The sequence below is a fragment of the Saccopteryx leptura genome, chromosome 6 (genome assembly GCF_036850995.1).
Source record: "Saccopteryx leptura isolate mSacLep1 chromosome 6, mSacLep1_pri_phased_curated, whole genome shotgun sequence".
NCBI lineage: Eukaryota > Metazoa > Chordata > Mammalia > Chiroptera > Emballonuridae > Saccopteryx > Saccopteryx leptura.
In genome coordinates, this window is record NC_089508.1 from 31295318 (window position 1) to 31313728 (window position 18411).

The window sequence follows — 18411 nt, forward strand, 5'->3', positions numbered from 1 at the left end:
AGCCACACACGGTCTTCCCCACCCCCTGGGCCCACTCCATTCTCCCTTTCACGCTGCCCATCTCAGTGAACGGACCCGCCATCCAGCTGTCCAAACCAGCCTTCAGCCCCGCCTCCACTCCAGCACCAAGTCCCGCCTCTCTCAACCCACCCACCCACTCCTCCTCATCCTCAGTCTTCTGTAAGGTGGGCCTGCGCCGCCCCCTGCCTGCACAGCGCCACCATCTCCTGTTGGGTCCTGTGCCGTGCTTGTCCCCATCCTGTTTCCCAGACCGCAGCTAGAAAAACTAAGCTGAGCTACAGCTCTCAGACTGAGCCCCTTCAACAGCTCCCACTGGGTTTATCAAGTTGAAACCCACCCTGCTGCCTGCCACCTTCCTGCCCTTCTCACACACACACTCCCGTCACACTCACCCTCCCGGCTCCTGTCAGCCTGTGTCCGCTCCTCCGCGTTCCCACCGTCCACGCCCTCCCTGACCTCTCTGCCACCTTCCTGCCCTTCTCACACACACACTCCCGTCACACTCACCCTCCCGGCTCCTGTCAGCCTGTGTCCCACCCTCCACGCCCTCCCTGACCTGTCTGCCCCACCAACCACCACTCATCCTCAGGCACTGCCTTAGGCTGGGGGACGGGGGGGCACCTGCCCTGTACGGGGCACAAGAGCAAATATCTTAGGCTTTGCGGGCCATGTATTATCTCCGTCGTTTCTTCATCTTTTTAAAAAATTACATCCCTAAAAAATACAAAAACCATTCATGCTCACAGACCACACAAAAACTGGCCATGGACAAGGCTGGGCTCCTGGCCAGGCTTTGCTGACTCCTGGTTTAGACATCAGTTCCTTCAAGTTTTCCGAGGCCGCCTATCCCCACGCTGACCTAGGTGCCCCAACGTATGTCCCTACAATACTCCGTCCTTGTTTCCTGTGACAGAGACAAGCAGGTGTTGGCCAGAATCCACCGGCTCCTCCTCTTCCTGGGCTCCCAGCGCCCGGTGCTGCTGGGCCTGGTCCAGCCCCTGAGCTCCGCCCGTGAGACACGAGAGGAGCTGTGTGTCACTGCCAAGCTGGCTCATAACCCGGCATCACTCCAGGCTGACTGGGGACACAGGTGACCCCCACAGTGACCGTGGGAGCCACCGGATAAAGACGGCAGAGTCATTCTTCGCCTGGATCTCAGTGACTGTGGAGCAATCCCCACTCCTTCTTCCCCCCACACCCACCACACACGTGCCTGTGCACAAACACACACACAGACACACACCACCGTGACCGGGAATCGTGCTCAGCTATTACGTGTATGGGTCTGCACCGCCCTGTCCTAGACACTCGCATTGCACTTAGCACAACGGATGAGAACACTTTAACACCTACCTCCTCGGGAGGCTAAGGCAGGACAGAGACCTTGTCCATCAGTCCCTCCTGTGTACTAGCGTCTAGCACGAAGCATCACATCGTCCCTGGAAACAGCTGACTGAACGAGGACCCGGGGCCCCGTCTCCTGGGGATCCCTGGCCCCTGTGCCCGGTGGGGCTAGCACCGGAAGGCCAGGCCAAGCACTCACCTTCTTTGCTCACACCCAGGCAGCCCTTCAGCTCGGGCAGCGAGATGACCTTGTTCTTGTTCAAGTCACAGTAGTCGGTGAAACGCCGGGCGCATTTCTTGGGCTTGGCTTTCTTCTTCACGTAGCGCTTGAAGGGCTTCATCTCCCGCTTGTTGATGTCGTCGCTGCCGTTGCTGTCCAGCTGGCGGAAGTACCAGTGCACCACGCGCTCCTCCAGGGTGTGGCTGGGGTCTGGCTCTGAGAACCTGGGCAGCGGCAGACACCCCGACCCAGGGGACACGGCTCAGGGTGCTGCCGGAACCACTGCTTTCCCAGACTCGCTCCCCCAGGGTGCTCGCGATGGGTGCTGGCTGCCAGGGAGAAAGGGATCCTCCAGCCAGGGCCCCCGAGACCCACTCGGCCAGTGGCAGAATCCAGCCATCTTCTCCCAACGTGAGTGGCAGGCCTGGATGACTCAAGTCCAGTGGGTGACACATATCACATGAATGTGCCTCACTTTCTACAATAGCCAGGAATGTTCTTGTACAAGACGGGTCCTCATGACACACTGGCTAGATTTGACTCACCTGAGGAAACCACGGAGCAGACCTAACTGTCCTCCTGGCCTAGCGTTCCCTGCCACACAAGCTGCTCTTCACACACGAACATGTACGCTCGCGGGAACATGACCACGTGCCCAGAACCAGGCCCGGTCCTGGGAGGGCACAGCCCCGGGCCTCACGCTGCTCAATCTCAGCAACACAGAGCCGGAAACATGAATCAGGCAGTGGCAGCTCAGGGTGAAGTGTGAGCTTCCCGGGTCCATCACTGCCAGGTACCCAGTACGGTAGGACTGAGAGCAGAAGGCAGTCAGGATGGACACAAACGAGGCTCCAAAACGGGCAAGTCCCAGACCCGCCAGAGCTGGGTCTCTCCACAGAGAAGTTTGAAGCCAGGAGCTCTGGGGTGGGCCTAGGACGCCACAGATTAACTAGAACCTGCAGGGGACTCCGGTGAGAAGCACGGACTACAGTCGCCCAGAAAGCTTCCTGGTGTCTGGATGCACAGCAGTGACCACGCGGTGACCAAACAGTGACCACATCTGCGTAACTGCCCACACGCCTGCCCGTCGTTTCGTTTACTCGTGCCTCATCTTTTCCCCACAAGGATTCAGGGCACTAGTTTGAAAACTTCTAAAGCCAGGACTGGGTCTGCTCCAGAGGGGAGACCGAGGTCTCTGAACAGAAGGACAAAGCCACAGGGGTCCCGGGACTCCTGCCCCCAGGAGCTGGCACTGAGGGCATGTGATCCTGGTCCTTGTGTTCAAATCTCTGGGCACCTTTCCCTTGTGGGGTGCGTAAGACTGAGCCTGGGAGCGCCATTCCTCCAAATACTTCAGTGTACGCGGCGCTGGGACAGACGACATACCGCCACACATCAGAAGCGGGACAGAGGGGCTCACTGTCCCAAAGGGATCCCAGCTCAGAGGTTCAGGCCTGCCAGCACATTCTGTAGCTGTACCGGCAAGAAAAATATTCAGGGCACTTGCCAATGCCCGGGGGTTCTTCTCTGGGGCTTGTTGGGTTTTCCAGAAGGGAGGGGACCGTCCCTAACCCTTCTCCTAGGAACAAGCCAGCAAGCACCCCCCTCTCCCTACCCCCAAGTGACCTCGACGTGTAGGGGGGAAAAAGCCCCAGCCTGGTAAATGCCCAGTCCTCATTAAGTAGACTGCAGTCTCGGGCAGGCCCCCTGGGCTCCCTGGGCTAATTCCAAGAGAGCGCAATTAGTGGATCTGCCAAGAGGACCTCATCCTGACGGGTTTAACGCAGGGAGGACCTGGGACGGTGGAGGGATGGCTGCCTCAGGCTCAAGGGAATCTGCTTCGTCTGCCATGGAAGCCAGGCCTGGGAGGTCTCTGTAATAGGCGCTATTCAGCGTGGAGCTCAGATTCTTGTCTCTGCCAGTGCATGATATCTGGGTGCCGTGAAGCTTCCTCTATTTTACCTGCAACACTCATTTTCGAGCTTGGCACTGCATGGCGCACCAGGTGGGCAGCAGACAGTTCTCCGCCAGCATGCCCACAGTGCAGGGGGGAGGTCGGCCCGCTCCCTGGAGGAGCGCCCTGCCTGCCTTTGCCCCTCCTGAACTTGAGGAGGACCCCAGCCGGGGAGGGGCCCTGGGAGAGGTATCCCACTCGCTCCTACCAGAGGCTCCTAATGCAGCTGGGCCTCGGGGAGGCCCCGCTGGCCAGGGGGCCATGAGCGTCCCAGGCGAAGGCAGCTGACCTTTGGGCTCAGCATGGCGTCATGTCTACCTAGAGGCTGGAATAATAGAGCCTCAGTCGCTGAGACGGGAAGGAATGAGGTCATCTCGCCTGGACGCCCTGCCAGGAGAGGCTCGCTGCCTCCAGCATGTGTTCCCGGGCTCGCGCCTGCCCGGTTCTCAGCACCTCCACGGGTGGAGCTCCCCGCACCTACCTTCGGGTTGCTCTGCAACAAGAAGCCTCTCTTCTCACTTTGCAACCTCGGAGTCCCCCTGCTCCCCGTGGCTCCTGTTCCCTTTTCCCTCCCTTTATCCAGAGAACCATGTCCCTGCCCTCCTCACTCCCAGCAGAACCTCAGGCCGGGAGCAGCCCTGACTTCTGACTGCTGGCCCCCCGCCCTTGCTCACCTCCTGCCCTAGCCCCTGGCGGCCCCCAGGACGCTTGGCCAGCCGTGGTCCTCCGCGGGCCCTCCAAGGGAGCCCCTTTCTCTCTGTCGCACAGCCCACAGCCCGCCCTGCGGAGCCTGCGAGGCCTCCCCTTTCCCCCTCCTCCCAGCTAGAGCAGGACTCGGCTCGGAGGCACTCTGACCTCCAGGAACCACACTCCCCCCTCGAGTTCGGAGCCCAGCTCTGCGCATGATGCTGGCGGGGCGAAGGTCCTGCTTTGGAACCCAGCACCGTGTCCAGGCCAAGCTCCAGGAACCTGTAAAGCGAGCATTTCTCAGCTCTGGAAGCTCACGGGCCCTCCTGAGAATCTGTGTAAGCAGCAGTCCCTCTCTAGAAAAACGCACACACGGAGAACTCTGCAGGTTTTAGGGGATTAACGGCTCCCCCAAACCTCAACCAAGGTCACAGGCTCGGCAAAGAACCCCTGATTTCGAGAGAAGGAGGCTCACTATGCCCTGGAAGAATGTTTAAGCAAGAATCTTCCAGAAGAAGATCGGGTGAGACAGGACAGTAACAGGGAAGGATCTGGGGTTGTTTTCATATTTCCAATTTAAATATAATAGAAAAAAACAACGTTAAGGACTCTGATTTAAAACTGTGTACATCAGGTTTGGGGCTTTGTGAAAGCCTTAACTCCCAGACTTAGCAAGCTTCACACAGATCCAGTTAGGACCGAGACCCGCTGGGATCCCGGCTGAGCCAAACCAGCAGCGGGCAGGTGTGAAGAAGGCAGGAGGGGTCTCTGCTAACCAGGAGCTCAGAGTTCCACAGGGAAGTCTAACCGGGAGCTCAGAGTTCCACAGGGAAGTCTAACCGGGAGCTCAGGGTTCCACAGGGAAGTCTAACCGGGAGCTCAGGGTTCCACAGGGAAGTCTAACTGGGAGCTCAGAGTTCCACAGGGAAGTCTAACCGGGAGCTCAGGGTTCCACAGGGAAGTCTAACCGGGAGCTCAGGGTTCCACAGGGAAGTCTGGACGGCGTGGGGCAGGGGAGCCTCTGCTAACCGGGAGCTCAGAGTTCCACAGGGAAGTCTAACCGGGAGCTCAGGGTTCCACAGGGAAGTCTGGACGGCGTGGGGCAGGGGGGCCTTCCCCGGTCTCCAAGAATCTCTCAAGACGACGTGTCTAGAGCCCCTTCGTCACAGTGAGGCTCCCCAAATTTATCCCAACCTCAAATCTACATACACTACTGATACTTGCTGCTACTGTAGCTTTCCCGAAGTATCCTCTAAAAACTGGCAGCCTGCCCTCCCGGCTCCAGGCTTACACTGGATCCAACGCCCAAGAGCTCTCTCTCTCACGTGCACACAGGACACCCACCGGAGACCAGGACGGCTGGAGTTCACAGCTGGTTAGGCACGGGCTGGGGACCCTACACTAGAGGGTACAATGGTTCCTTACGGCCACTTAACAATGATTTGCTGGTCCAGCCACAGCCTCCCTCCAGGTAAAGTCCCACTTCTACTAAAAGGGCTCTCTGGGTATGCAGAGCAGCCGCCTGTCCTTGGGTGTGGTGGAAAGACAGTAAAATGCCATGTCCGGGCTGTGTTGGTGGCTGTCCTGTTGACTGCTGCCTCCAGGGGTAAGGACGCCCGCTGGAGCCAGGGCCTTCTCCCAGGCTGGGAGGTGGCAGGTGGCGCCCAGGCTGGGCGGTGGCAGGTGGCACCCTTCGCAGTGCTCTTGGTGTTGCTTCCGCCACCCGGGCCCCGCCAGGCCTTGGCTGCCACGCGCAGCTGGAGAGCCAGCCCGTTTACCACAGGGAAGCTGGCCTCGGCCAAGCCCGCGGGCCCAGTTCTGCTGCCCCAAGCAGTTTTAAAGAAGGTGAGTTGGGACGGCCTGGAGGCACTGGCCAAACCAAGCAGACCGACTGAGCTGCATCTGGAGCGTCCGGCCCTGCCAGCTGTGCGGGAGGGCGGGGCTGGGAAACGCCAAGTAAGCCACATTCCAGCCCCCTCCTTGCAACGCCATCAACCAGTAACCGCACCGGGCAGGAAGGAGGGAGCCGCAGTCAGGACAGCCCCTCCCCGGGGGACCACGTGAAGGGCCAGGGGGTTCACGTGGCCCATCCCACCTCCCCCTCGCAGCTGCCTTTCTCCAGGGCCAGGGACAAAAGGAGAGGGCTCCCCTGCTGGAGCAGAGTCACCCGCTGGAGTCTCAGAACTCTCTGGAGACTCAGAACTCTCTGGAGTCTCAGAACTCTCGTCGGGGACTGACAATGCTCACCGGAAGAGGGCTGATCTACGGAGAGCTCTGCCTCACGCAGACCTGGTCGGAAGGACCGGGAGGGTGACCCAATCATCCACAAGCCTTCACGAGAATGGCTGTCGTGAAATGATACGAGGTCAACCCCTCCCACGCACCAGCCACAGATGTTTCCATGGACACCCCATTCTACTTTGTCTGCTTTTAGATTTGGGTGGCACTGATTTCTCCCCTAAATCAAGCTAGCAGGCCAAGAAGAGGAAGTAGACATCTCCTTCTCTTCCACTCCCTGCATCTCAGTCGTCACATCCTATCGACTTCATTACGGAAGCTTCTGTGCATCACCCCGTCCCCCCCAGCGGCACCGTCCTTCCTCACCCCTCACTCCCACAGCTGCTGCAGCCCTCCTGCTTCAACGGGCTCCCGCCTGCCCATCCAGTCACGTGGTCCCCTGCTGCCCTTTCTGCCATGAATCACAAGGTCCAGCATGATCTGGGCTCTGCCCAGCTCTGCAGCCTCGTCCCCTGTCTGTCCACAGCCTGCCTCCCAGGGGTAAACCATACTTCTTGCAGTTCCTACCTTGTTCATACCTCCCCACCCCGTGGGCCCCTCTGCTAGGAGGCCTTCACCGGGTCCATCTAGGTCCGAGCATTTTCCCATCCATAAGTGAGGAGGTCGCTCAAATGTCGCCTCCTGAGGACAGCTTTCTCTCACATGCTCTCCCTGCCCTGAGTCCCTGCAGCACCTATCTGCCTCTATTATTATCCTGACTTTATTGTGCAATCACATGATTAGCTATTTCTTCTTCCAGGAGCTCCTCCAGACCAAGGACTATGCCCTTGTCCCTGAATGTCCCCAGAATCCAGCACAGAGCGTATACGAGGGGAGGGTAGAGATGTAAGAGTCTGTGCAGAACTCAGATCTCCACGCTCAACAGGTGGTGGGACGGGAGGGAAGACACCGTGTTTTCGGCACAGCCCAAATATCCTTCCTGTCTCTTCCTCCTGCTGTCCCTGAGGGAGACTGCTTCCCAACGGCCTCAGCTGGCGTCCGGCTCCGAGTGCCAGGCCCTGAGAGGATGCAGGGAGGACCACATGTGTCCCCTTGATGCTCTCATGTGTGCCAAGATAGAGGCCTTATCAAGACACCTTTCTCTGTACCAAACAGGGATCCCTCCGCCTACCTACCCATCCTTCTAGCTGTTTATTCATTTAACAAATATTTACTGAGCACCTGCTACGGGGCCAGCATTATTCTGAATCCTGGGACTACCTCGGGGAAGAAGGTAGAGACTGCTCCTCTCACAGAACTTAAATTTTCATGGCGGGGCGGGGGGAGAGGATGTGTGTGACACAGACAATAAACAAGTCAGCAAAATATCAGACAGTGGTAAGCATTAGGCTGAGAACTGAAAAAGAGGTGTTGTGCTGGAGGGTGACCGAGCAGCTCCTTTAGATTGGCTAGTGTCTGAGGGGCAACATAAACGCACAAGCAGGAGCATGTCAGGAAGATGGGAAATGATGGAGCAGCTGACGAGGAGGCTCCGGGGCAGGAAAGAGCGGGCGTGAGGTGCCCAGGAGGGTGGGCAGCCGGAAAGTACTGACGGGAAGGAGAGGAGTATGAGACGAGGACGGAGACCAGCAAAACCGTGCTGCAGGGCCAGCTGAGGTCAGAGTCGGGCTCACTGGGGACACGAGGGGGAGGTCTGGGAGACCTCTGGACCCGGTAAAACCAGTAACCCCGGCCAGCTCCCTCCCTGCACGACTGCTTCTTTCTCTTCCTTCTTACCCCACCACGGCCCTTGATTTCTAAATTATTTCTTGGTTCCTCTTGTCTGCCCTTTGATTACAAGTCTGGCTTCTAGGGAGCACAATGACCAGATGCGGATCAACGTTTCATTCGCATGGAAACCAAACACAATCAGGTTATATGCGCTTAACACTAAGAAACAGGTTAGGAAAGCGTATTTTTAATCCCTTCAGGCCATGATCGGAGGGTAAGATATGGGTCCTGACGGTCCCTGGCAGGGAGGCCCACCTGCATTCTCGGCCCCTGCTGGCACACTCCCTGCTGGCCCAGGACCCACGGGCTGGGTCCTTCCCCAGCAGCCTCAGCCTGCCGGGAGCAAGCCCACGTGGTCTCAGGGTCTGGGCCCCTGGGGAAGCTATGGGGTGAGGCTTGAAGTCTTGTCTCCTTAGCACTGAAGCTCACGTGCCAGGCAGGGTCCTGAGCACTTGGCCAGAGCCAGCAGCCCTCATGGAGTTGGGGGGGGGGGGCGCGGAAGTACCCAGACACACACTGTTAAGCCCACACCCCTATGCCCCTTCCTTTTTCCCCCTCTCTTCTAATAAACATCAATATCTCCTACCCATTTCTGCATGAAATTAGAGGTATCTTTTCATATTCCAAGCATAAACAGCATAAAGGCATATAATACTGAATATGCCTTTTCAAGACTCATACCCCTCCCGTCTCCTGGGAGATCCAGACACAGCTTTCTCTACGTGAGACACCCCGTCGCTGAGCACCCGGGCTGCGCCCACTGGCGGGCCCGTCAGACCCTGTCTCTGGCTCCTCAGACGTGACTGCGCTCCCCCCCGAGGAAGCCTCGCCCATGCACGAGGGGAGCAAAAACAGAGCTTGGCCCAGAGCCAGCCTCAGGGCTCACGGGCCCGTGGGTGCTGAGAGCAAGCGCCCCAGACAAGCCGCGTCCAACAGCAGCAGCCGGAGAGGCAGCCGCTGGGCTTCCTGTGACATCCAGATGGGCTCTCAGGACGGCGGCCTCCACCCTCCTCAGGACGCGGAGGCACCGGCAGCTGTGCCTGCAGTCCTGCTCTCCACCCTAGACACACGCCCTGCGGTTCCCGAGGGTCACTGAGGGAGCCCTGCTGGGGCCCTGCTCCAGCCCGGTCACCGGGGCGGTGCTCCTTGCCTCACTGATGACCACGCTCTCCTCTGGGCCGATGTGGGGGGACGAGCACCTCCTCGTGGTGAGCCTCACAGGCTCAGAGGCAGGCTGCCCGTCCCTGCCAAGCATGGGGTACTTCCTCCACTGCAAGCACCCCGGCACCGCCCCAGCCCCCCTCCCCCTCCCCACCCAGCTGTGCCTCCTCCTCCGGCTTCCTACTGGGAAGCAGGTACGACAGGCCCTTAGAGACCTGGCTCCTGCCCACCTCTGCTGCCTAGATGACAGGTGATTACCACTCTCATCTCCTCTTCCCTCTTCCCCGTCCACCCCAGCCCAGCCATACTGACCTACAGACATGAGCTTGCTTGGAGTCACAGTGTTTTTTCCTTTTGCCTAGAATGGCTTTCCTTCTTTTATTGGCTAAGTCCTACCTAGCCTTTAAAATTCAGCTCAGCTATCACTTCCTCCAGGAAGCCTTCTCTGACTCCTCCAGACTAGTTAACAATCCTTCTTTCTTCTTCCACCTCTGTTCCAGCACTTACCACACAGCCTGTCAGTACGTCTAGAGCCCATTATCCCCACTAGGCTGCACTCTTTGAAGGAACCCCAGTCCTTAGCCCAGTGCTTGGCACGCTGTACATGTTCAACAGGTGCCGGGCAAATGCGTGGGTGCACGCCTGCTCCAACCAACTGACCTAATGGCCCCAGATTACTGAACGCCACGGACGCCGGTCACTGCGGAGCACGAGCACTGCGGCTTCGCGTCAGGACGACTGCAGCCGGAACGTCAGCTCCTGAACTAAGCTGGTTTTGGCTGAGGGAGTATCGAATCCCACTGCCCAGAGCCTCTTGTAATTCTCAGGAAGCCAAAAAGGCACATGGCCCCTTCCTTCTCAGAAGAAAACTACCAAGTGCTCTGTACTCCCTCCCACCCTCCCTGCTTCCATCACGTGCCCATCCCCCTTCCTGCCGCTGAGGGCTATCACTCCAATGTATCCACCCCTGAGACCAAAGTGCTGGAAGTCTCCAGACACCCCTGACCAGCCTGTAAACTGGTAACCACAAGCTAGAGGCGGGCAACAAAGAACAGGGAGGAGAGAGGGGCAGGGAGATTTTTAGTGGGACAAAGTGCTCTCAGAAAAAGGACTGACTTCCAGCTCTGGCCCCACCCACCCCTCTCTACCCTTCACCCCCAGCCTCCAGAGCACTGGAAGAGTCAGGGGGCCCACATTCCCCACTGGGCCCAAGTCCTGCTCACATTCTCACCTCCCACCTCCAGTGGGCGCTGCTGAGTTAATGGCCTGCACCATGTCTGTGGTGAGAGCATCCAGTAGGCTGGTGATGAACTCCATTTTCTTCCCTTCCGGACAGCCTGAAAGACAAGGTGAGATTTGAAGGCCGAGGCCAGGTAAACAGTTTCCTCAGCGACCACCATTTCCAAAACCCTCTCCAAGTCCTTGTCCAGCCAAATCCACTCTGGAATCCTGTCCTGCTCAGATGACTCTCATAAATCGCCACAGCTCCTCTACCTGCAGCCCACAAAGGGACCATCACACCAAAGAGATAACAATAGTATCAGTTTTCTTTCATTCCACAAATTTTTGCTGTGTGTCACCTTGGGTACTATGCTAAATGTTAGTTAGGGGTCTAACACAGGGTGATAGGGCCCTTATCCTTGTGAAGTTCAGTCTACTGGGGAATGCAAACTCGTTCTATAGTATGACCCAGCAGTCATACTAGAGTCTAAAAATGTTGCTCTACAGGCAAGGGCCAGGTGCTTAAGGGACACCAGGGACAGAGAGACCCCCTTTGGTCAAAGATGACTCAAGTAAACCTACCAGTTTATCTATCCAAGAACCCCCTCCTCTTTTTCATTTCTCATCCAACTTAGATGATAATGACCAAATCTCCCTTATGAATGCTCTCAGTTTTCTTCTCCTCCATTGTACTATTCCAGCAATACCCAAAGCACGATGAACCCTCACAGATGTGCCCTTTCACGTTGACACCCACGTAGCCCAGTATTGCTGGTGCACACACCACCACACAACTGGAGAGACGGGTAAACTCATGATTGCCGGTCCCAAACGGACCCTCAACACTCCCTACAGAGTCCTCCTCTGGGTGACACTTCCACTGTCTTCTCTCTGCAAATCCTCCAGGTCTCTGGTTAAACACTGCCTTCTCAGAGACGCCACAGACCCTGAGGTGGGCTCTCCCTGCCCACCTCACAGCGTCTTGCTCTTTCTCTTAGAGCCGCTGCCACTGCTCCTCCTGCATGCTCGTAACCATCCATTCATTCCTGTGCTCACCGTCTCCTACGTGAGCCTCATGTCAGTTTTGATCATGAGATGAGCCTCGGTGCTGGCACTCGGCCGAATCCCAATTCACATTTGGTGAGGAGATGGCAGGAGGAGGTACCCCGGCCTGAACAACTCCATTCTTGGAACGGAGCAATTTCTACACACCACACTCAGCTGGAAACCCCCCACTTTCAGAGTCCTGTTTCCAGGTTTCCCTTCAGAGTCTTAATGCGGAATGAAAACGTGGGTCAGGCTCCCATGGCACTTGTTACAACAATATAATGTTACAGTAATATAGGAAATCAAATATTGTAGAAATGAGTTAGGATATAATATCAAAAGCCATTAAGGCAAGTGAATAAGGCTACGCCCTCTGGGCAAGAGCTACCCTAGTGTGTAGAGATGTTATAGGCAAGGTCATGACCTCTGCACAGGGCCCAGTCAGTGTGTGTGGGAAATGATACGTAGATAAAAAGGGCTCCCTGCTAGGAACTCCCTAAAAGTGGCTTGATGTGATAATCCCGTAGATTAACACCTGTTAGAAGGCTAGGCCAGAAAGGGTACTTAAGCTGAGGGGGCCCCAGCTGCAGTCAGTCATCCTGACTCCAATGTTGGATGTGGACTGTCTCCATGCCACTCTGACCAAGGAAAACCAAGAGGAACACGCCAATGGGGTTCCACTGAGCTGTACCCAGGCACGTCATAGGATATGTGAGTAATAAACTGCCTGTGTGATTCTGGCAACTAACCTGTGTGTCGGTCATGCCTTTCCTCCTGTGGTGATTGGCACTGATAAGTAGCATCCTCATAGCTGCCTCAGGAATAGTCTCGAAGAGGCCGCCAGCCCTGCTGTTAAGCAGGAGCGTCCCGCTGTGTGGGGAAGTTGAATCGGGGATACCTGATTGACGCAGAGCTCGGGCTCTGCTGGGACAGCGCTGGTCCCCACTGGTGCTGGTTAAGACCACAGGGTTTCAAGCCACCAACATTTATTAATTTTCTGGTAACTCATTAGTAAATAAGGGAGACCCAGCACAGAAGCCATTTAGAGGTTCTGGGCCAACCCCCAGCCTGTGTGTCTTGTGTCATAGCCCAATGACAGAGCTGGGCCACCAGAGATCATTGCAAAAGCACTCGTCAGGGCAGGTGACAGACACTGCCCCTCCAAGACAGCCCTCCCTGTAAGCCATCTTCTCTCCGCAGCCTTGGGAAGAGAGGGTTCACAGCACCCAGCGCATTGCCCCAATCACCACAGGATAGAGAATGAATTGTAGAATTCCAGGGCTAGGATTTTCACCCAATGACCACGTTTCAAAGAAAAAAGGAAAGGGCATGGAGGAGAAGCAGTGTGCTCCATGGAGGGCACAGGACTGAGGGACACATCCTAGACCGGGCGCAGACCCCTCAGCTCTGGGCTCCTGGCTCCGGGAACACCCTGTCCCATGTTCCTGTTCACCTCACAGATGGAGAAACAGACCCTCAGGAGGGGCCACTCTGTGTGACGGGTAGAGGAAGGGACAGAGAGAGGCAGGGCCAGCACGGGCGGCCTCATCTCCCACCTGGCAGCTCCCTGTCCTTGAAGGGGTCGTCGACCTCTGCACTCTTGGCCCGGGCGTCACTCTCACAGCTAGGCATCACGTAGCTGGGAAGAAAGAGACAGGGTGGGTGAGGGGGGACTGCAGCCACTACTGCCAGCAATGACCTGCGTCGTCGCGAAGCCTACCCTCCCTCCCAGGGCTGGCGGTGAAACACCGCGGCCACTGTCCGGCAGCGACAAGGCAATGACCTGCGTCGTCGCGAAGCCTCCGCTCCCAGGGCTGGCGGTGAAACACCGCGGCCACTGTCCGGCAGCGACAAGGCAATGACCTGCGTCGTCGTGAAGCCTCCGCTCCCAGGGCTGGCGGTGAAACACCGCGGCCACAGTCCAGCAGCGACAAGGCGGCCCCAGCCCATGTTCCCACCGAGACGTGTCAGCCACGTCGCCGCACCTCTCAAGCACAGGGATATCACCTTGTGTCTGCACGTGTAAGCTTCTCTTACCTGTAAAACCTAGTGGCTCAGGCGGGGTAATAAACTTCTCATTGGTAAAGAGAGGTTCAGAGAGGTTACCTACTTTTCCAAAGTCAGTCAGCATCCAGGACCCAGATCTTTCTGTCAGAACCTTATCTGCCCATGAGCGGAAACCCTGGTCTCCTAGTGCCTGGGCTCCCACCCTCAGGACAGCGAAGTGGGGAGGTGCCGGGACAGGGCAGCAGGAAGCTGGTTCTCCTGCCCCGGGACCCACCTGAGGGCAGGACAGGCTTGGGGGGCTTACCGTGTGGAGGTCCCAGGCAGCGGGCGCCCCGTGTCCACCAGCACGCACCAGCAGTAGCCAGTGGACTGGTGGCACTGCACGGGTTTATAGAGCCCCCCGGGGGCGCACTCTGGGATGACGATCCCCTCTCGGGGGTTCTGCCGGGCTTCTTCCAGGGCGCTCTGCCTCTCCTGGTCACACGAGTGGACTTTCTCTACAAAAGAAGACATGGCCTGTGGTGACTCTGACCCCTGTGACTTACCATTGCTGCCTTCATTGCAAAGACCCAGCCTGGTCTCACGGAACTCAGCTTGGCTGATGATTCACCATGGAGAGCTGTGTCTCCCCCCACCCCGGCCCACGTGAGAGGCGAGAGGTCCAGACCCCCACCCCCACCCCCACCCACCACCGTGGCCCTGTCCATTGCCAGGTTTCATCAGCATTCACACCCAGCAGGCTCTAGCGGGGATTGCCCCAGTTCCTTAGGGCGGCGGTTTGCCCCGGGGTGGATTTCCTGACTGTGTCAGAGCGGCTCCTGCTGATGCACCGTCTGCTGGCTCCGGCGGGTGGGGGTGGGGTGGGGTGCTGGAGCCTGACTGCACCGCGCGCCTGGAGCTGACGAGCTGATGCAGGCATGCCTGTGTGTGGACACCCTCCAAGCCCAGACACAGCGGACAGAGCCACAAACTGCCAGCTTCAGGGGGAGCCATGCTCAGAGCTCCCGAGAGCAGACCCCAGCTCAACCTCACTCCTTCCCAGCCTCCAACATGGCTGGACAAGGTGAGCCGATGGCCTTGATCCTATTACACAGCACTGCTCCGTCCAGTGGAAGAGAGAGACAGGCCCACAGGAAGGGGTCTGCGCCCAGGGGCCTCAGGAAACAGGTGGACCTGTCTGAATAGCCACACTGGGTTTCCCCGGGGCCAGGCTCGGGCCGAGGCCAGATCAGGGGACCTCAGAGCCATGCAGCCACTGACCTGGAAATTCTACCAGCCAACCAGTCAACCTACCTGACTTCCCTTTCTTGTTTTTTGTTGTTGTTCTTGTTGTTGGGCTGTGTTTTGCCTTGTAATTATTGAAAATAAATCGCATTGGGTTTCTTTTCCTGCTATAAAGAAATTTTTAAAAACCCATACTTCCACAAATGTAACCCTCCCTTCCCTAGACCTTTTCTTACACGCACACACACGCAAATGCATGTGCACACACCTACCTGTATTTCTACAGTAAGAGGGATCAATCACATCATAAACCTGTACAATTACTCTTTTATCTACTTGTTTATTTAGCTTATTACTTCTTTTTCCATTAACACTAATCCAGAACTTTCCTCTTGGACAGGATGACAGTAATACAGTCTTGAGCATGTCATGAAATTTTCCGTGTGTTACAAGAAATACCATTCTTAAATTTTTTAAATTTTTTTATTTTATTTATTCATTTTTAGAGAGCAGAGAGAGAGAGAGAGAGAGAGACAGAGAAGAGAGAGACAGAGAGAGAGAAGTGGGGAGGAGCTGGAAGCATCAACTCCCATATGTGCCTTGACCAGGCAAGCCCAGGGTTTCGAACCGGCAACCTCAGCATTTCCAGGTTGACGCTTTATCCACTGCGCCACCACAGGTCAGGCCAGAAATACCATTCTTAGGGCCAGGAATTTGGTGTCAGCAGCCTGGAGACTTGTGCTACCCACTGACCAACAGAACAAGTCATCAAACTAACAGAAACTCAACTCTAAAGGAGCCAACATCTTTGAAATAATGGCTTTGTCAATGACATACAGGAGCAGGACAGATGTCTAAACTGCAGGTGTGGACATCGATGCAGAACAGCTCAACACTGCCTCAGAGAGATGTCGGGTGATAGGGATGTGACCGTCTCAACAGAGGCGATTCTCACCACAGGGGGAGGGGAATCTTTCCTTCAGGGCAGAAGAATGTCAGAGGGCTAGGAGGCAGGTATGTATAGCTCATTCACTAGTAAAACATAATTTTGAATTTAAAAAGTAAAAAAAAAAAACAAACAACTAAAAAAACCTTGTTTTCATAATGCAAACAGCACAGCTCAACAGACTCTGGTTGGTTAGAGGGAAGGAGTTTTCAACAGTTGGCAGCCATCAGACTAGGGAATCTGAACCCGATTGTAGCTACCAGCACCACAGCCTCTAGAAGCTGCTTAGGAAAGAGTCATGAACCGATGGGTGAAACCTGGCTTACACACCCAGAGGTTTTCACTTGAGCCCCTGGCTGGGGTGGAGCCACGGCCCCTTCCAGGGGATTACGCAAGTTTTCAACAATTTGGTAGCCTTACTTTCCTACCTCGTATTTCATGCCACCGAAAAGGCGACAGAGGAGCAAAACCAAAGGAAAACAGCTTTTGACTGGCACCACGTTCATGCAACAGCCCCTGACAGAGGCTTTAAATTAAGATCCTCCGGGCCAACATTCTAAAGCCATAAATCAGACTGAAAGCCAGACGCAAAGAGGTGGGGGGAGGAAGCTTCCCCAGGGGCAGCATGAACGATGGACCTGACTTCACACCGCTGGGGATCCCGACACTGTGGAAACGTGGAGAGGAGCCATCGAAGAAGAGGTGGGAACCGTGGTGTGGGGGCTGTCGACGTATTTCTGGAAGTCCTCGAAGGCTGTTCTGAAATGCTTACAGCCAGCTGCCGCAGAGACTGCACCAAGTTCAGTGGAGAGAGAAACCATACAAATGAGAAAGCCTGCTAATTTGGAAAAGCGGGGACTAGCATGGAATTAGAGAGAAGGTTAAATGCAGGGTTTACTACCCTTTTACTTGTTTGCTTGCTTATTACTTTATGGCAGTCCCCACAAGTCCAGCTGCCAGTCTGAGAGAAAGGAGAGGTTTAGAATGATAGCACTCACAGTTTATGAAGGGTATACGGAGAGTCTGTCTCCCGACAGAAAGAAAATCTCCCTTAAAATCATCTTTAAACTAATAGTCAAAGCAAATATTCATGGAACAGCATGAGCCAGGCAACAGACCAAGGGCTTCACTTGCTTAGTCTCTTCACCTGTGCGAGGTGGACACTGTTATTGTGCCTGTTTGCAGGGAAGAAAGGTGGGCGTTGGAGAGACCCAGGGATTTCCCCAAGTTCACTCAGGCTGGAAAGAGGAGGGCTTGGATTCTAGTCCAGGCTTCTGAGAATCGAGCCTGTCTTGCTAACCTCTAGACCAGTGGTAGTCAGCCTGGTCCCTACCGCCCACTAGTGGGCGTTCCAGCTTTCATGGTGGGCGGTAGTGGAGCAACCAAAGTATAAATAAAAAGATAGATTTAACTATAGTAAGTTGTTTTATAAAGATTTATTCTGTCAAACTTAGCAAAAATCCAATATAAAGTACTTGGTAAGTAATTATTATTCTATGCTTTAACTTGCTGTAACTCTGCTTTATAAATTTTATAAAGTAAAGTTACTTCCCTACTTTATAAATCACCATTACTGTGGAACCGGTGGGTGGTTAGAAAATTTTACTACTAACAAGAGATACAAAAGTGGGTGGCAGGTATAAAAAGGTTGACTACCCCTGCTCTAGACAGTCCTGCCTCTAATCATCTGCTCTCAGGGAAAAATACATTTATTTCTGTAATGTGAAGTTTTCCCACGTCAGTCACTTTACAAACTACCCTGGATTGCTGCGTTTGAAACAGGTACTTGCTCATTCAACACAGCACAGCCTCTTTTTTATTTTCCTTTCTTTTCCAAGTGAGAGGAGGGGAGATAAACTCCCACATGCACCCCAACCGGGATCAACCCAGCAACCCCTGCCTGGGGCTGATGCTCTGCCCACCTGGGGCCATGCTCACAACCAAGCTATTTTAAGTGCCCAAGGTGGAGCTATCTCAAGCACCTGAGACCAAAGCACTCGCACCAATTGAGTCACGGCTGCGGGAAGAGAGAGAAAGAGAGGAAAGGGAGGGGAAGCAGATGGTCGTTTCTCCTGTGTGCCCTGACTGGGAATCAAACCCAGGACATCCACACGCCGGGCTGATGCTCTAACCACTGAGCAAGCTCAGCCACTTCGGAAACAATTTTTCTCAGCTTTAAGCACACTACAAATCTCACACCTGAGTCCTTTTCCCTCTTTGCCTCGGGACTAAGAAATTTAAAACCAAATTCGTACATCACTCACCAATACAGAAGAGTAAAATGAATAATGATAGCTAACATCTATTTGAGTGTTTACTGTGCACCAAGCTTGGTACTGGCACCGCACTTGTATTAGCTCACTTTAAACTCATCACAAGCCCCTAAGACAGGTGTTATCATGATCCTCACTGAGCAGAGTGCCCAGGAACACAGACCGGCTATGATTGCCTCAAGGTCACACAACGAGGAAGTGGCAGGGCCGGATTCCAGCCCAGGCAGCCTGCTCCGGGGCTGTGCTCTGCACCCCTGCAATATCGACTCTCGCCACCACAGACAGGCGAACCTGATTT

At 55.5% G+C, this 18411-nt stretch overlaps 1 protein-coding gene across 3 annotated transcripts in view; it reads right to left on the reverse strand.

The window, feature by feature from the left end:
* Nucleotides 1–18411, reverse strand: part of SMOC1 (SPARC related modular calcium binding 1) — a 159363-nt gene that overhangs the window by 6473 nt on the left and 134479 nt on the right. For all 3 annotated transcript variants that reach the window (XM_066342015.1, XM_066342014.1, XM_066342013.1), the window contains exons 8-11: nucleotides 13975–14167; nucleotides 13220–13302; nucleotides 10627–10732; nucleotides 1565–1809 (exon numbers count right to left, since the gene is read on the reverse strand). In XM_066342015.1, the coding sequence (XP_066198112.1) occupies nucleotides 1565–1809; nucleotides 10627–10732; nucleotides 13220–13302; nucleotides 13975–14167 (627 nt within the window). The remainder of the gene's footprint in view (nucleotides 1–1564; nucleotides 1810–10626; nucleotides 10733–13219; nucleotides 13303–13974; nucleotides 14168–18411) is intronic.